The 17,088-nt window shown below is 41.6% G+C and overlaps 2 protein-coding genes and 1 long non-coding RNA gene across 7 annotated transcripts in view; 2 read left to right on the top strand and 1 right to left on the bottom strand.

Annotated features, from left to right (window-relative positions):
- evi5b (ecotropic viral integration site 5b) overlaps window positions 1-10,663 on the top strand; it is a 41,303-nt gene extending 30,640 nt beyond the window's left edge. For 3 of the 4 annotated variants that reach the window (XM_026157582.1, XM_026157580.1, XM_026157581.1), the window contains 2 exons: window positions 5,730-5,825; window positions 8,776-10,663. In XM_026157582.1, the coding sequence (XP_026013367.1) occupies window positions 5,730-5,825; window positions 8,776-9,054 (375 nt within the window). In that variant the 3' untranslated portion in view covers window positions 9,055-10,663. Of the gene's footprint in view, window positions 1-5,729; window positions 5,826-6,616; window positions 6,627-8,775 lie in introns of all 4 variants that reach the window. The other variant, XM_026157583.1, reaches the window with a different exon arrangement.
- On the bottom strand, window positions 8,243-8,937 carry LOC113015570 (uncharacterized). The gene is made up of 2 exons (XR_003271134.1): window positions 8,875-8,937; window positions 8,243-8,398 (listed from the first exon to the last, which is right to left on the bottom strand). It is a non-coding gene; the product is annotated as an uncharacterized LOC113015570 (long non-coding RNA).
- Window positions 10,664-10,806: 143 nt separating the features above from the next.
- On the top strand, window positions 10,807-16,813 carry gfi1ab (growth factor independent 1A transcription repressor b). 2 transcript variants are annotated; one of them, XM_026157585.1, is made up of 7 exons: window positions 10,807-10,913; window positions 13,315-13,428; window positions 13,951-14,139; window positions 14,633-15,012; window positions 15,339-15,476; window positions 15,622-15,787; window positions 15,967-16,813. In XM_026157585.1, exons 2-7 carry the CDS (start codon window positions 13,317-13,319, stop codon window positions 16,143-16,145), a joined length of 1,164 nt encoding a protein of 387 aa, XP_026013370.1. In that variant the 5' UTR covers window positions 10,807-10,913; window positions 13,315-13,316; the 3' UTR covers window positions 16,146-16,813. The 2 variants fall into 2 exon arrangements, with proteins under 2 accessions (XP_026013370.1, XP_026013369.1); XM_026157584.1 differs by lacking the exon at window positions 10,807-10,913 and having other exon boundaries at window positions 11,893-13,428.
- The last annotated feature ends 275 nt before the right edge of the window (window positions 16,814-17,088 follow it).

Raw genomic sequence — 17,088 nt, 5'->3', positions numbered from 1 at the left:
CACCAGAATCCCTCACGTTAACTTTTATCAAGTGGAAAAAAAGTTGGCGTTCATCCTCCAGCTTCACTGTGCTAATGTTATGCTAACATAGCTGTGTCGCTAGCAATCACGTAGCACAACATTGTATACCAGGTAGTCCAACTTCAGTAACCCTGCAAACGCCACTGCTGTTTTTTGTTTGGGTTTTTTGGCTCCTACACATGCAACATGTTCAAATTCCCCCTCTAAATTTTCAAGGTCAGGGCATCAAAAGGGCAAACTTGTATAAGAAGGTATTGGTGCACAGTGAGCAATATGACATTCTTTGTAATTCGTACTTAATGTGCAAACATTTGTGGCAGACAGTGATTAATTTAGTGTCGGGTAAATGACGAGGGTGTTACAGGAACTGTGGTAAATGCAAATGCAGCTCCCAGTGCTCTGATTGTCTACTTTTTTCTTTTTTTTAGTCATATGGTGATTTGCTCTTTGTGCTCTAACAATTTTCCTAAATTTAGATTAAAAAGACTTTCAAAACGCCAGTAAAGTTCTATGTTTGGATTGTTTCATTTGTGCTAAAATGTTATCTCAACTTTTCTTTAATCCATGAAATATATTTGTCGTGCTTTTGGAATAGAGCGCTCAGTTATTTTGATCTATCTAAAACCTGTTACAAAAGCTGCTCGGTTTATCCAGATATTGATTTACATGTATCTAATGGTTTGAGATGAGGTGGCAGATAGTTTACTTATAATTCTTCCTTTTAAACTGGTTGCACGTCAGTGAAGCAATGCAGCAAGGCTCTAATATCACATAAACCTCACTGCAGCTATTGTGAAGTTATTTTTATGTTGTACCCTTTTGCCCAGTTTTCTTTAGAAGTTTCCTTTAACTGTTGTTTCTTGAACGACATTTCAGATGATGGAAATTGAATTCTGAAAGCACTTTGTGTTTTTTGTTTTTTTTACTTTCCTGTGCGTAATAGGCACATCTTCATTTTCAGTTTCTCAGTCAGGTGACTGTTTCTATTGACTTTTCACTTGGTTTAACTAAAAGGTTTCTCAGACTTTTGCACACACTGGAACTACTGTCAGGGCTTTAGAGTGCGACCCAATTTCTCAATGGTGTGACAAAACAAATAAATCCTAGGCCGCACCGGCGCAACGGAAAAAGGTCTCCGCAACTCTGAAATTCTCTGTGTAGCCAACAGCACACAACATTATGCCAATATCGAGGCCTTAACTGATCATGAAGGTGCTGCTTAGAGTAGCTGTTCGATTGACTTGTGTGTCACACGCGTGTCTCTGCACAGACGCGCAGGAAGGGGAAATGACATAGGGAATTCCCACAATAATCCAATAGCACACGGCGACACCTGCACATTCCGCCAATGTGCCAATGTTCAAAAAAATCCTAGATCGCACCGGTGCGACCAGCTGTTCATGTAAAAGAAACAAAAAAAAAAGTCTCTGCAATTCTGAAAGTCTCCATGTGGTCAACAATAGACACACATTATGCCCATATTGTGGTCTAAACCAATTAGAGATAGTCAAGGGCCCAAGGTAAGATGTTCAGATACTGAGATGTTCAGTTCAAAGCCTTTAAGGCACTTTTAATTTTGACTTTCTTTGTACATATATCGTAAGATATTTTACATTTAAATTTCAGCTCAGTGAAGCACGTTAAGCACAAGAACTTTTTCAGTACCGTATTTTTCAGACTATAGGGCACACTTAAAATCCTCAAAAGTGCACCTTATGTATGAATTCTGGTTTTGCTTACTGACCGCGAACTGATTTTATGTTGTACGCGGCGCTTAAAAAAATCTGTCAAAATGTTTTAGCACGACTTTGGTAAGCTATGAAGCCACACTGCTTGATGGTCAGGAGCCTCGCAGAGTAATAATACATACTGTGCTTCAACATAGGGCTGCGCATGCGTGAAGCACAAGAAGATTCAGCCTGCCTCATTTCTGTCTGCCGTTTATTTACTTTCCGGTTCGTTGAAACGTCGCGGCAAAAGGTCGAGGAAAAGCACCAAGTTTTTTAAATGGACTAACAATGAGGTGGAGTTGTTGCTGCGAGTAACACGAAAGTACAACGTTACAAAAGCGAGTGAGAATTAAAGAATTTGAAGAAAAGCTATCTGGAGCATGTACAAACTGATATTAACCTTTAATAGGGCTGTCAAAATTGAGAGCAAACAAAACAACTGCTGTTTAATGCCCTCCGCTATCTTAGTTTAATTGGTCACATGACTGCATCACATGACTAAAATGCGTCATCGTTTTAGAAAGTCTGCGTTTTCTCTGTCCACACTGCCACGCAAACGCACTGTCTTCAAATGTATTTGTTTTCGAGAGCGTTTTCAAAACACCGTCTCAGTGTGGACGGGAGGCCAAAATGGAGAGAAAACAATGTGGTTTCAAACGAAAACGCTTTAGTGTGTTACTTGGGATTAAACAGTCATGTGAAAAAGAGTTTTCCCAGTTCTGCATACAGCCGTGTGTAAAAAGAAAAATACACCCTTACTAGTTCCACTAGTAGCAAATCAATCAATCAATCAAATGTGCTTGATGTGCTTGAGAGATTGAAGAACTCAGCATCTGTGACTCTACAGAACTCGGTGAACATGTTAAATATAAAAAATAATGACAGTATGATTAGAATAAGACTGGACGACAGGACAAAGCCTCTTCTCTCTTAAAAGAATGTGGCAGCACAGCAGACTTGGAGATGTTTGGCCAAATTGCACAGCAACATTTTTGCAATAACCAGACACGGCATATCGGCACAAACACCTCGTACCAACTGTCAGCACGGCGGTGGAGGGGTGACGATTCTGGCTTGTTTTGCAGCCACGCCTGGGGACCAACCATGTGAGTTCCTTTGTATACCAAAGTATTTCAGAGTCAAATTTGAGGCCATCTGTCCACCAGCTAAAGCTTAGATCATGCAACAGGACAGTGATCCCAAGCACAGCACAGCGTAACATAAGCAGAGACAACCAGAGCTGTAGAGTCTCACGTTTTGTCTGAACTCCTTCCTACAGTGGAGTCACTCTCACCACAAAATGTTTCTGTGAAGTGCTGCAAGGACTGCTTTTCACTCACTTGGCCGTCGACCTTGTGGTGATACTTAAATAGACTACCAAAAGAAAGATCTTCTGGATTTGCAGATATGTGGGTAGATGAAAAGTTTAGTGTTGTCACGTTAACTGGCAATCACGCATGCAGCGTGAGTAATACTGAAGCACTGTAACAAATAATTTTCTACACTGAGTGAATTAGTCAGTTAATGCATTTCTCTGGTTCTGTTTGATGATTATACTTCCTATGTTTTATGGATTTATGGTAAATATAATTTCCTTTCAGTGTCAAATTGGAAACTTTGGTTATCCGATGAGTCCTGATGGAAACTGTTGTGACTTAGTGCTTTTTAAATAACCTCTGTATTCATGAGTTTTAGGGTGTTTTTGATCATCTTAGCTGGAGGGCCATGCTATTTATAAGTTTGACACCTACAAAAAACCTCCCCCTCTTCCCCTTCAGAAGCAGAGTGTGGTCTGAGGTTTGGTTACTAAGTGATGGAGCAAAAACACGCAACACCAAAAATTTTACTGCTGCCGCCCTCGTGCTTTCTTAATCTGCCTAATGAACTCTGACTCAAATACGTTAGCAACAAGGGTCGCGCATTTTTAGACCTTTACCGTTTTCTTTTTTAAATTATGTCTAGAGTTCAAATTGCAGATTTTTTCGTTGTTTTGTTTTTTGTCAGTGCCACAGTATGAAATCACTGTGCCTTTTGGGCTTCTTGGTCTGTGGTTTGGTTACCGTCTCTATATACCCTGTGGGTAAAATTTTGGTTTGATTTAGAAGAAAAGGTAAAAAAAGAGCAGAAGTTTCATAGCTTTGTCGTCAGAGATGGTGACACATGTTGGTGACAGTTTGCACCTCGGTTTTCGTACAAGAGGTCAGACTGGAATCAGATTAATGTTGCGACTCTTAGTACTTAGAGCTGTAGCAAATATCGATGTAGGACATTACTTTGAAGATCAAATGCTTGAGTATCAAGTCAGAAAATGCTGCAGAGATTTAACGAAGAGATGAACAATAATGATAATATACAGTGTTTCACTGAAAACACATTTCAGTGAAACCAAGATGTCTAGAAGGGTTTGTGTGTAGGACTCTTTCACTATCGCAACCATGGCGTCTGTTGTCTTTGGGCTTTAAAGGAAGTGGTTTTTCATCTTGAAGCAGCAACTCTGCCAAAGGTGACATGCATGGTTTATTTTGAGGTTTCTATGACATACTCAGAGATTTATACTAAAAGTTTTAGTGTGTTTAAAAAAAAAAACCAAAAAAAACCCTGACTTCTCAGATGTGTACTGCATACGTGTCACGCTAATGCTGGAAACAAATCTGTATGATGACTATCATTGCAGTGGCCATATATTTATCCTAGTCACAGTTTTGTCTTATTTCAGCAGAAGGCTAAATTCTCTTAAACTTGATAGAGGAACAAAAAATATTTTAGCACTTAATTTTCACACATCTTTCATAGACGTCTTTGCAGATTCAAAATAACCTTTACGTCATTACCACAATGTTGGAGATGCGCGTAAAGCCGACTGAAACGTCGCATGCAATCGGCATTTCATGTGCACTTTTTTTATGAGCTGTGATTTTTGCCCACTTGCCCAGGATGTGATGAAATGGGCGGATGATTAAAGGATGATCTCAGATTATCTGATGCTCAGTTCAGATCTGCCAGGAGACTGAACAAATTTAGTAGTGTACTTTTTAGAACGCAGAAAGCCCCTACACTGCACTATTTGAACTAAACAAAACCACAACACACTGGGACTTGAAGATACAATGGTAAGATGTTTCTGTGAGACGTTTGCTGTCCCTGGCCACAGCCTGACACCTGGCGATTCACACAGCTGAACACCAGGAAGTCTCTATTAACTGCCTGTCCTTGTCGTTGCAGTGTTTTGGAGCAGCAAAACCTCAAAAACAACAGGTTCTTGGAATAATCTCTCTTGTTTAGACCTCTCCATGTGAAAAAAAAAAGGCCTATTGGGACCCGCCATATTGAACCCCACCTCACCACAGGAATCTAAAACCCTATCTGTATTTTGGGGTGTTGTTCAGGTGGTGAAGACTCGGTGTCACCGCTTTACCTCGACACCCCACCCCTTACCGAGCGCGCGTCTTCCCTTTTTTTGCCTCAGTGCTGCTGCCTGTGTTTTGAACTTATCTCAGTGTGGAACTGGCAGGTTCAGGGGTGTGATTGAGGTTTGAAATAGAATATGTGTTTGTCTCCAGTGCCTGCAGATGTCTTCACTTAGGAAGGTAAACATCGCATGGGCTGTTTAACTGTTAGAGGCAACAACCAGCCTCATCCCCAGGGCCCCAGGAGGAAATCAAGCACAAATGACACTGTTTTGTGTTTCACCAGACATCTGTCACCTTGTTCGCCCGCCATACATGCAGGGTACCGCGCGATGCCGCTTTTTTTTGCAGCGGGGCTCTCAAAGCTGCCGTTATTTCTCCTGCCTGTGCAGGAGTTTTCAACCATAAACAAGAAGACATAAGTATAATTTCCACAGACCCTTTTTTATTTAAGTGTATGTATAATATGCCAGAAATCTAAAATATTTTGACCCTGTAGATGATTAACACAATCCTTTTTTTTCCAAAAGCTGTGGAACATGTTTGAAAGTTGTGTATTTTGTCTCAACAGAAAGAAGAAGGAAAGGTCCAAGGCCAGCTGAACCACACAGATTCGAGCCAGTACATCCGCGACCTCAAAGACCAGATAGCAGAGCTACAACATGAGGTGAGACTCCTAAAAACAAGCTACATGTTCACCTCAGTCACACTACCAGTTTTTCGTTGTTGGTGTAAATGCTTTGATCGAAATTTCACAACAATCCCTCAGATATGGTTTTACTTTGACTTGAACAGATTAGTTGAAGTGTTAACTACACCCAGAGACTTCCTGTGTGGTGCTGAAGTTGCGAACCTCTTAGAGATGTATTCACAAACATGACTTACAGAGGTTTATATGGCAGAACATTGAGGCACGATGCAAAGATGGATGCACATTCAAATGATTGATATCTAAGAATGAGTAAAATGTCACATATGACGTCAGAAGTGACACATTCCCCACAGTCTTAGTCACCTTTATTCATTATTATTGGTCCTGTCAAGCTTGTTGACCTATGTCATGTGTTTGAGAAAAGGTGTTTTAAAGAGTGCTGTCTCAGTCGTTTCCCTTCCCTGCCAGTTGTCTTTGAGTTTTAGATTGCCCGACAATGATTCTTATTATTTTAAGCATGCACAATGAGCAAAACTGAAACTGGTTTAAGTCCCGTCATGCACCTCTTGCACAGTTTCAATTAACATCATACAGCTTGAAATTTTATGTGCAGCATCTCAGATGTTGATTAGATCACCGTTTCCTTTCACATGACAGCAACAGGAAGGCAGTGTGCCAAGTTTAGAGAGACCCAGGTGAATGTAGGGTTGTTCGGGTTTTGGGTTGTTGTTATCGTTTTTATGTACTGTGCTCTAAACTGGCCTCTGAATGCATCTCTTTCTACATGACTGTCTGTTGCATGGCAGGCCAACCCAGGTGAGTGTTTTCAGATGTTCTGTGTAACACCCCCAGCTTTTCAAGCCTGACCATGTGTTGATCTTTACCCAACCCCTCTTTGAGTCTGGTTAATTCATGGTGTAGGAGACCATCCCAAGTGCTTCAAGGTAAAGCTAAAGAAAGCGGCCGTGCACGGCTGTAAACTGGAGGTGGGGACGTTAACTGAAAATACACTGTTCAAAATAAAATTTAAAATTAGTGCATATGTAGGCCCTTTTTGAACTTATAGCTGAAAGATAATCGGAGAAAACGATTTTAATAGTCGACGTAATCGTGACTAGTCGACTAATCGTGGCAGCCCTATTTCTAACTAACCTGGATAGCATTAGCTTATAGCATTGCTCTCTATCATCTAAATATATTTCTGACTTTTAAAAAAAAGTGCAGCAATGCAAGTCTAAAAAATTAATGGATGAACGCCAGATTGGCTATAGCCATCTTTTATATACAGTCAATGCAAAAAGTTCCTTACCAGGTATTTTGTTTTCCGAGAGAAAACAAATCCTCCAGTCTCAGACACTTTTCCTTTGCCTTGAAGCTCTGGAAGCACCTTAAACTGTTAACGTGGTTTAAGGTGCTTCCTGCTACCATGCAGTCTTAAATGGAACATAATTATATGACTCTTTGTCCCAAATCCATACTACACATTGACTTTAAGTGTTGAGATTATAAAGCACATTCGTGCACACATTCAATAAACTCATCAAAGATTGAAGCAAAGACAGCATATAGGCTTTGTGAATTGGACGGTGACATTTCTAAATCTCTATATAATTTTATATTGAGACGTGTGAATAAAAGCTTTTACTACAAATTTAAAAGGGACAACTTGTCTTCCTCCGTGTGAGTGCTGTAAAAATATTTATTTCATGTCTACTAATTATACAAACAGGACACTCACCAGTTGTATACTCTTGGTGTGTAGTATGGCTCTGATTTTATTGCATTGTTCCCTTTTGTTTTTATTTTTGGTTGAACTGGTGCCTGCATGTTGAATTTGTAGAGGACATCTCATCTTATTTGTTTCAGTGTTTCTGGTAAAATGTCACCAGCTCCCACTGACAGTTTGTTCATATCACGTGTGTCAAGTTTTTGTTATCTCACTGAGTTGCTAGCAGTCACAGGTTGTCCAGGAAGCCGTGCAAGAGTCATATTTCTCTGTCGTTATTCATTTTAAACATTAGCGTCACAGCTTGGCTGCTTTTTTTTTTTTTTTCTGTAGCAGCGCTACTTTGACACTAACAGAAAAAATGTGGATATAATTATGTTGTGAATTCAGCTGCATTAAAACATATCACTCTGTAGAATCAAAGGGAAAAATGATTCTGTAAACTTTCTGATAAGTCGCACTACTATTAAGTAAAACTGGCCACAGGAAACACATTTGTTGAAATTCAATCCGAAAACTGTCTTAAATTTCTCTTTATTAGTAAACAATGAACAGTGGACAGGACAGGAAGTGCTGAACTAGATATCCGCTCTCTATATTTCCTGCACCTGGCTAAAAGAAGGTTTGACCAAGACTTTCTTCCTCCCTCTTTCCTTCTGAGTACAATAACAGCAACCGAAAAAAATAAATAAATTAGTGAGCTGTCTATACAACTATACCCATTTTAATCATTCACACTTAAACCTGCTTCAGAGACACAAGACAGTGAAGCAAAAATAGAGCTGGTCCACGACGATATTGGAGCAGAGGATCTCAGGGAGGTGATCCAGGCCTTAGCACAGCACCTCGGGTCATATAGCATCTGTAACAAGCAGTTTGAGATTCCTTTAAGCCAGTTTTCTTCTGAGGGTGCTCACACATGTGACAATGTCAGGATATCCACCGTCTCTGACATCCTGTAGAGCCCCCTGGTCACAAACCAGGTGTGTAGAGTCTGGAGCTTTTAGCTTACTGGGATAACTTGCATGTTTGCTGACCTCATTTTTTGAAACTTTGGCTATGTTTAATGTGTGCATCCACCACTGTAACAGTGTATTTATGACAGAAAATAAAGAAAAGCGTAATATGTTAGCTGTAATTTTTTCAAGAGGTTTGGTGTTCATGCAGCTGCCTTCAGGCACAGAAGTCTGATCTGTGGGAGATTGTGTGGCTCCTGACTCTCACTGTTTGCTTTCACAGATTCGCTGCTTAAAAGGACAGAGGGGGCGCTTGGCCAATCAGCCCACTTTTGATGGGATCCATATTGTCAACCACTACAGGGCGGATGATGAGTCTTACCAGTCTTCGGACGACGATGGGGTCAAGGTCTCCCCCCTGCAGGTCCCCCAGCAGAGGAGCCGTATCAAACTACACCCCAAACTCGAGGACACCGACAGCGATGAGGAGGAGGAGGAGGACGGAGAGGCCCTGCGGATCTCTGTTCCTCAGAGCAGCAGCCACAAGACCACCTCCGTGTGAGCGGCGCCCGCCGGCTGCTGAAGTGGAGACGGAGGCTGTCAGCACTAACTGTGGAAGAGAGGGTCATCCAGCAAACCATTTCAGAGGAGACTCCTGAACTTGAAGAATGAAATGCATCATCATCATTTGATATCCTGAGAATCACACGTGGATTTAGTTTTCTTTACCTTCCTTTTGCAGTTTTTTTCTTGTTGTTGTTTTGGGGGGGTTTTGTGAGTAAAGCCAGAAGCTCAGCCTGAACCTCAGTAGAGGCTCAAATCACGTGGAGCGTCTCAGACTCTACTGGGCCACAGAGACCTGACAAAGAGGAGGAGAAGGGAGATCTCAGTCTATCACTCCTGACCGCTTCTTCTAGGTACAACACAGAAAAAGAGACTGTGCAATAAAAACGTTTTACTCTATATTACACACTTCATGTTTTTATATTTTAAAGCTTTTTATAAATGAACATCAGAAATGCATTGATGCCGTTACTACTAAGTCTCCATCATGCAGAGGCAGATTTGTATGAGTGCTGTGCGTGCGCATGTATAAATATCTATATTTCTAATGTCTTGAAGAGCTTCATCAGAGCCTGGTATCAAACTCGCTTGTATCAGCCAGCGACGACTTGATGACTTTCTTTGGCCTTAGCACGTGCCACATGCCTTTCAAGGTCAAAGTGACATTGCGTACAAGTAGATATGTAAATGTGTATCATGTTGTTTGTTTCCCCCCACTTCCTTTTGAACTTGAAAATGCATATCTGGTGTTTAGAATATGCTGTACATTTGAGAGTAAAGGGACATATAATGTAGTTTAACACAAATAACAAATCCTGCTTTTGAGACGAGGGAGGTGAATTCCTGGTAGAATAACTAGTCACCCCTCTTTAGATGCTTTTGAACTCTCCGTTCTTAAAGCAGTCAGCATGTTAATAAGTGCAGATGGGGACAGGTTTATTTCTTAGCTACTGTTGCTGTTTTACAAAGTTCTCTGAAAGCATCACGATCTCACTTTCACGATGAGGTAAAAGGCGAATCACTTCAGTGCATAATGCATCTACCGATGACTCAAAGCTGAATGATGCCTCTCATATGTTCTGAGTGTCACTAATTTGCACGGAATTGATGACAGTCTGAGAGAACTTTGGTCAGGAGATGAAGCCGAGATAAAGCAACACTCAACAACACAACATGGAAACTAATCGGGACCGGCAAAGTGTTACCAAAGCGAGGCCTATGTTCTGGATCTACAAGCCACTCCATTTCATGACCTGGATGTGTAAAAGTGAATTTCTCTGAATGTCTGAACACTAACTTCTGTATGAATCGAGGCAGCCGCAGTCTCCAGGAACCAGCAAAGATTCTGACTTTGAGCAGGTGATGATGATGTTAATGTCTCTTTGCTGATGGAATAGAAGAGGAACACCTAATGGCACTTTTTTTGAGTCTGCAGTGCAGTATGGACACACTATGATGGATGCAGTCAAGCACACTCTGCAAACTAAATGAGATTGTTTTATATATATATATATATATGTATGTGTGTGTGTGTGTGAGAGAGAGAGAGGGGGAGTGAGCGAGTGAGCGAAAGGGATGAATTCACAATAAAATTGTTTGATAAACTCCTGGCCTGGTCTGTCTTGTAATGGTGGCTGCAAACCTCTAACCAGAGTCTCCTCGTGCAGGCTGAACAGCACATGTGGGATGTTTAGTCTCAGCGCTGCCTTCCTCTGAAGATTCTTAGCTTAGATTGACTGTTTCAGGAAGTGATTTTTCTCGCGGTTTTCAAAGTTGAGCCTCAACTACTAATCATTTCATGCAGAAAACCACATTTTAAAAAGAGCATCTCTCTTCGGGCACTGAAACATTTACCAGGTTTGTGTTTGGTTTTTTGGCTTTTTCCCCCACAAAATGCTGATGATGAGTTTGTGTTGGACAGTGAGGCCAGTCTGTTAGTGATGTAAGCTCAGATTTTTAGAACTTGCGTTGACTAGTAAGGTTGGCGATTTTTTTTTTTTTTTTTTAACGTGGCGCAGTGGAAGGTCGCTTATTTCTATAGCGGGTGCCAGATGTTACAGCCACATCAATTCTATTTTAATCATTTCAATTTTAATCTCAAAATTCGGCTTTATTTTTTAATAATACCCGAGTTTAGCACAACCTAAACAGCAGTACTCCTGCGCAGACACGGGTGTGTGAATACAGCTGATTTTATGTATTTTGTTGATTTCTTTTTCTTTGATTGACCTTTGCAAATATTCGAGCAGATTTAAACGTGCGTCCTGAAATGTTTACTATAAGGAGAGCGCGATACAGTGGCGCAGTGTGGGAGGCGTGAATCATTTGGTGAGTTCACATGTAGAGGCGTTTTAAAAGCTGAATTTCAACGGAGAGAAGAAAATATTTGAATACTGCAGAAATAATGACGCAGTTAATTAATTGTGCGGTTATAAACAACCGCATATCAAATCAAATCTAGTTTCAAACCGCGAAGTTCTAACAACCTGCGTAAAAGCGGCATCAAATCCCTAAATGTATTTATATTATTAATATCATTAATATTATTATTATTATTATTATGTGTGTGTATTTAATTGTGATGGCATGATGCTACAGTTAAGAAACCGTCTGCCTATCGGGCAGCAGGCCCTGCTGCAGCTGCTTTTATCGGTTCGAGCTTCATATCTGCTCCAAAAAACTGTATCCGGATGCCGTGATGCGTCTAATCGAGCTGGGACATGTGGTCCTTTAATTTCCTGTCCTTTATTTACTGATAACGGTTTGCATGTAGCCGACATTATAAACGCATTCACTGACATGTTGGTGCCAAAGCCGTGTAAACGGTCTGAAACCTTTTTGGGCGTCCAGTTGTCTGATTTGGAGGAAACTTCACACCTTTACAGGCGTGGAGGATTTGACCGGAGCGGATTTACTAACGGTTACCTGGTGATATATTAAAATAATAAGTAAAGAAACGCAATGAAATGAAAAGTCATCCAAAATGCGCATGTGTGAATTTCGGCTCCGTGGCAATTCAACCGTCTCAAGCCACGAACAATAAAACTTTAAAGCGCAAACATGGCCTGATAGCCACCTGTATTTACTGCAAACGAATGCAGGTTTTTGATCACACTTTCACTTCAATGCCGTCTCAAAACTGTTTTATTACACCTGCAGTGGATGAAAGGCACCAGGACGCACGACTCCGTCTTATTGATCAGCGCGTAATGACGCTCTAATCTTCGACCTGTGCGAACAGAAAACAAACTGTCTCCGTTATTTGCTTCTTCCTCTCGGGGTAATGTGAAACGGTCACCGCAGGCGTTAGGACGGAGAGTGTCTGTCACATAATAACAGTTTATGGGCTCAAGTGACCACCAGACCGGGACAACACTTTGTCCTGTGTGGAGCCGGCAGTGAGTTTTGATCAGAGAGACACTGCGGTGCGTTTTTATGTGAGGATTTATTCTCAATGAATTATTTTTCCTCTAGCGTTTTATTGGCTGAACTCAACCGGAGACACTCTTGGCAAACCCGAAGCGTTTGGTCAAATTTTAATTGCAGCCTATAAGAATAATAAGGCTACCCCGCCGGTTCAAAGTTTCTCCCACCCCTTTATTTTACCACGACGTGCTACTTCAAGCTCCCCAGCAAGGCACCCTGGGGTGTGTCTCCCCGTTTCCTCTCCCCCTGCCCCCTTTAAAGATTGAGAAAGGCGCCGATAAAGCCTGTATCACCTCTCCCGACTGCCACGGGCTCCATGGGAGACACGAGCTGCAGTCTGCGAGAACTTCGGCAGCCCCAAGCTGTGGAAAAGTTAAACACTGCAAAAAGTGTCTCATAGACTTATCGTCCCAAGTTGTACTTTTAAACAATAAATAAACTTTTCTCTTCTTCATTCCACCTGCGTTTCTTGTAAGAAAGGAAACCACTGTCGGGTTCTGAAATGAGTCCGTTTGCTCTAAAGATGCAAGACGACGTCGCCCCCGCTGCAGACAGTTTTCCTACAGCCTGCTCTGACTAAAACTCTGCAGGCGGATATTTTTTACAGCGCACTGAGCTGTGGCGAGCAGCCTCGACACCTGTCCGACGACACCTGGCAGGCGTGACCGACAGTCCGCGCATGCTCCCTTGTCAGGTTGAAACCTCTTAAAGCACTTGGGAGCAACATCACCACACCAGTAGATGTCAAATCTTGGAGCGAGCGGCCTCGGGCGCAGGAGGACTGCTCTCTACAGCTGGATTATTGTCACTGATTTGTTCTGTTCCGCTTCAGAGATGCCCCGCTCCTTCTTGGTGAAGAGTAAGAAGGCGCACAGTTATCACCAACCCCGAAGTTTTGAGGATGACTACAACAAGCTGGACACGATACTAGCGCACATATGCTCGGGTATGCAAAAGGAGGCTTTTCTTCAATATTCCCCTCTTTGCCAGATGACACTTTCAATGCTGTATTTGATATTGATATAATCTGACGGGATGAGGGGTATTTTTCAAAAGTAAAATACATTTTTGATCGCAACACTTGCCAATAATTTGTAAGATGAATAATGCTTTAAAAGAAAAGCACTTTACAGTTAAGAGTCATTGTAGTGTTTTGTATTCAATTCTGAAACTGTTCTTTTGGTTAAATGCATGTATTTAAATATCTCGGGTTATTCACAGTTTTATTACATATTACAACATTATTTTTATTGTTATACCATATCATATATTAACACTATTACCACAAGAAAAATTGACGTTATCTCTGACTAATTTTGTCCACCAAAAATCCAGTTTTGTTTTGACAAATTACCGAACTGGCGACCATCCACGTCATTTATCAGCCCTTTAAAAACAACATAAGAATGGCTTTAATTGAGTCACCGGTCATTACGATGCTGACTGTCATTTGTTTTGTGCTTCTCAGAGGGAGATAAACTCCCAGAAGAAGACACGGATATGTCGGTGGACAGGTACAACCTGTCTCCGGACTCCCACCTGGGCGACGCAGCAGATTTCTCCCCCAAGTCTCCGCTGAGCTGTGCCGACAGCCTGTGCCCTCGCTCCCCGGACTATGAGGACTTCTGGAGGCCTCCATCTCCCTCCGCCTCGCCAGGTAGACAAAGACACACACATACATACACACATACTGATGATCCTGCAATAGATTACATTTCATGTACACATGAAAGACCCAGAGCGGAAACTGTAAAGCGTCCAGGACGCACAGATCCAATGCAGACTTTGATTTGTATTTTTTCCACCATGGTTTAGAAAACATACAATACAATGTTCGTTTCGGCAAACTAAATAAGCAAAACAGGCCTTTGTGATAGTTTACATATTTTGCTGTTTTAATCATTTTCTGAGATTGTTTTAAATTGAAGTTATTCTTCACACAAATACGTTTTCAGTTTTTATAATAAATCAGAGCAGATATCATCTAATCTAATTTCATTTTAATCGGACTCAACCACAAATCATCACTTGGGGAATCTGAAATAAGTTTTCCCCTCAATGATTCCTCTGAGGCCCCGTAGATCCCTGGAAGTGCTCCTCTTCGGTCACTTCACTGCTTTCATTAAATTTTTATCTGTTCCCCTCTCCAGCTGATTCGGAGAAATCTCTTTCTCCCCTGGTGGACGAGACTCAGCCCTTCACCGTTCCATTCCGGCCGTACGCCTGGAGCAGCAGCTATCCCAGGCCGGAGCTGAGGCCGCTGGTGCAGCCAAGCCTCCATACGGGAATGGAGGTAGAAAGAGGCCCGGCTGCGATGGGCTTCTACGGAGACAGAAGCACCCATCCTGCCCTGTATGCAGACCGAGCTCTGGGAGAGGAGACCTATGGTAACTACAGGAGGCACGCTGCTGCTCTGCTGTTTCCTGAGGCAGGCATGCACGGAAAAACCCACGACGTGAACGCGCAGTCTGATCTGCTGTGCTCTAGCCTCATCCTCAATGGGGCTTACAAGTGCGTCAAGTGCAGTAAGGTGAGGACAGAGAGCAACGAAGAGAGGTGTGATTTCATATAGTCCAGTCTAATATAGTGTCTTCTATAAAATGCATGCATGTTTGTAAGAAAACACCAATAATTTAAAAACTTGGGATAATTTGATTTCCGCTCAACTTGGCCCCAAGCAAAGACTCACTGCAGCTGCTGTCTTTTGGCTGACCTCTGACCTCTCTATAGGTGGAACAAAACACAAACAATTGACTCTCCAGTTACACAGAATCGAATTTGGTTGTTTTTTTTTTTCTTTGATGGTTTATTGCAAATTTTAAAAAGTTCTTATCGTCAATTCATTGTTGTTCTCAGGTGTTTTCCACTCCCCACGGTTTAGAAGTGCACGTCCGCAGATCACACAGCGGCACCCGGCCATTTGCGTGCGAAATCTGCGGCAAAACTTTCGGACACGCAGTGAGCCTGGAACAACACAAGGCCGTGCACTCTCAGGTATCTTCACACCTCAAACCACAAGATGCAGTTTGCACCCTTTTCTTTTTTTGGATTCACATCTTACTTTCAACCCGCCTTCCTGTCAAGCGTGGATGCGCTGACTCGAAAATTTGACTAAAACAGGTCTCTGCTCACGTTTCAGGAAAGAAGTTTCGACTGCAAAATATGCGGTAAAAGTTTCAAGCGGTCGTCAACTCTGTCGACTCACCTGCTTATCCACTCCGACACGCGGCCGTACCCATGCCAGTACTGCGGCAAAAGGTTCCATCAGAAGTCGGACATGAAGAAACACACCTTCATCCACACAGGTGAGCGAAGAAAGGGACGAAACTACATTTGTTGTTTTGATTGTTCTGTAACCGAGGTAAAAGATCTGTGCGCAAAATCCAATTTTTAAGCAGCAAAATGTATACCTCTCGTTTATTTTTATTATATATATATTTTTAAACCCTAAATCAAATGTATTTTTATTTTTTTTCTCTTTCAGGTGAAAAGCCACACAAATGCCAGGTGTGCGGGAAGGCGTTCAGCCAGAGCTCCAACCTCATTACGCACAGCAGGAAACACACCGGATACAAACCTTTCGGCTGCGACCTCTGCGGCAAAGGTTTCCAGAGAAAGGTGGATTTGAGGAGACACAAGGAGACGCAGCACGGGCTGAAATGAACTGACGCGGCACCATGGAGTCAATCTAATCTGACTTCAGAGCAATCATTTGCTCATTCCTAGGAAGTCGTTTTTAGACATCCGGCATTTTCGACTTTTCCTCCTTCTGCCATCCACCTTGAGGACATTTTTCGGATCAAGATCGACTCTGACTCTCATTTAGCTTGTTAAACGTGCATTGAACCTATATTTAACAACGACAGATGGTGTTTTTTATTTATTTTATAAGGGAAAAAAACGTTTAACGGGCGACTTTTTGCAGTGCGAAGACGAGCAACACTAACGAGACCAGCCTGCTGCAGAATGTTACATGCTCACAAAACCAGAGATAAGCTGTGGACTTTAAAATACATGACATGTAAGCGCGATAATAATAATAATAACAATAATAATAAAATTGTCTGTGTCTTAAGCCCAAAATATTAGCAGTCACACTTCAATAACAGGATTGGCAGAGCCATAAAGAAACAGATGCAAATCTGCGCTTCTCCAAAAGAACAGACGTAGGATTTTGTTGTCAGCTACAGCGATGCTGGCAAAACAGTTCTTCCACTGTCTGATTTAATAATCGCTTCCATTACCAAGCTGGTATCTTTGGTCTATTTTGCACATTTTCTTGTCAAATTTAAACTTCTATCGTTTACAAATAAATATTACTTCTCTTCAAATATGTATTCCAGTTTCTTGTTGATGTTTTAAAATGATTATTATTATTATCAAAATTTCAATGCAGTTAAAAATATGGATGAGTTAAGTTTTTCCAAACGAAAACAGAGACGGAACGGAAAAAGCGTGCATAAAAATAAAACAGATTACATTAAAGTAAAGGTCGGGTTTCATCACCTAAGTTTAAAACAATTCCACAGAGCGTCTTTTTTTCACTGTTGTCAGCAGACGCGTCGGTAGATTTAAGGTCATTAGCAACAGTTATTTCAGATTTTTT

This window comes from Astatotilapia calliptera, chromosome 23, assembly GCF_900246225.1.
Source record: "Astatotilapia calliptera chromosome 23, fAstCal1.2, whole genome shotgun sequence".
Classification (NCBI taxonomy): Eukaryota; Metazoa; Chordata; class Actinopteri; order Cichliformes; family Cichlidae; genus Astatotilapia; species Astatotilapia calliptera.
This window is presented reverse-complemented; position numbering and strand designations above follow the sequence as displayed.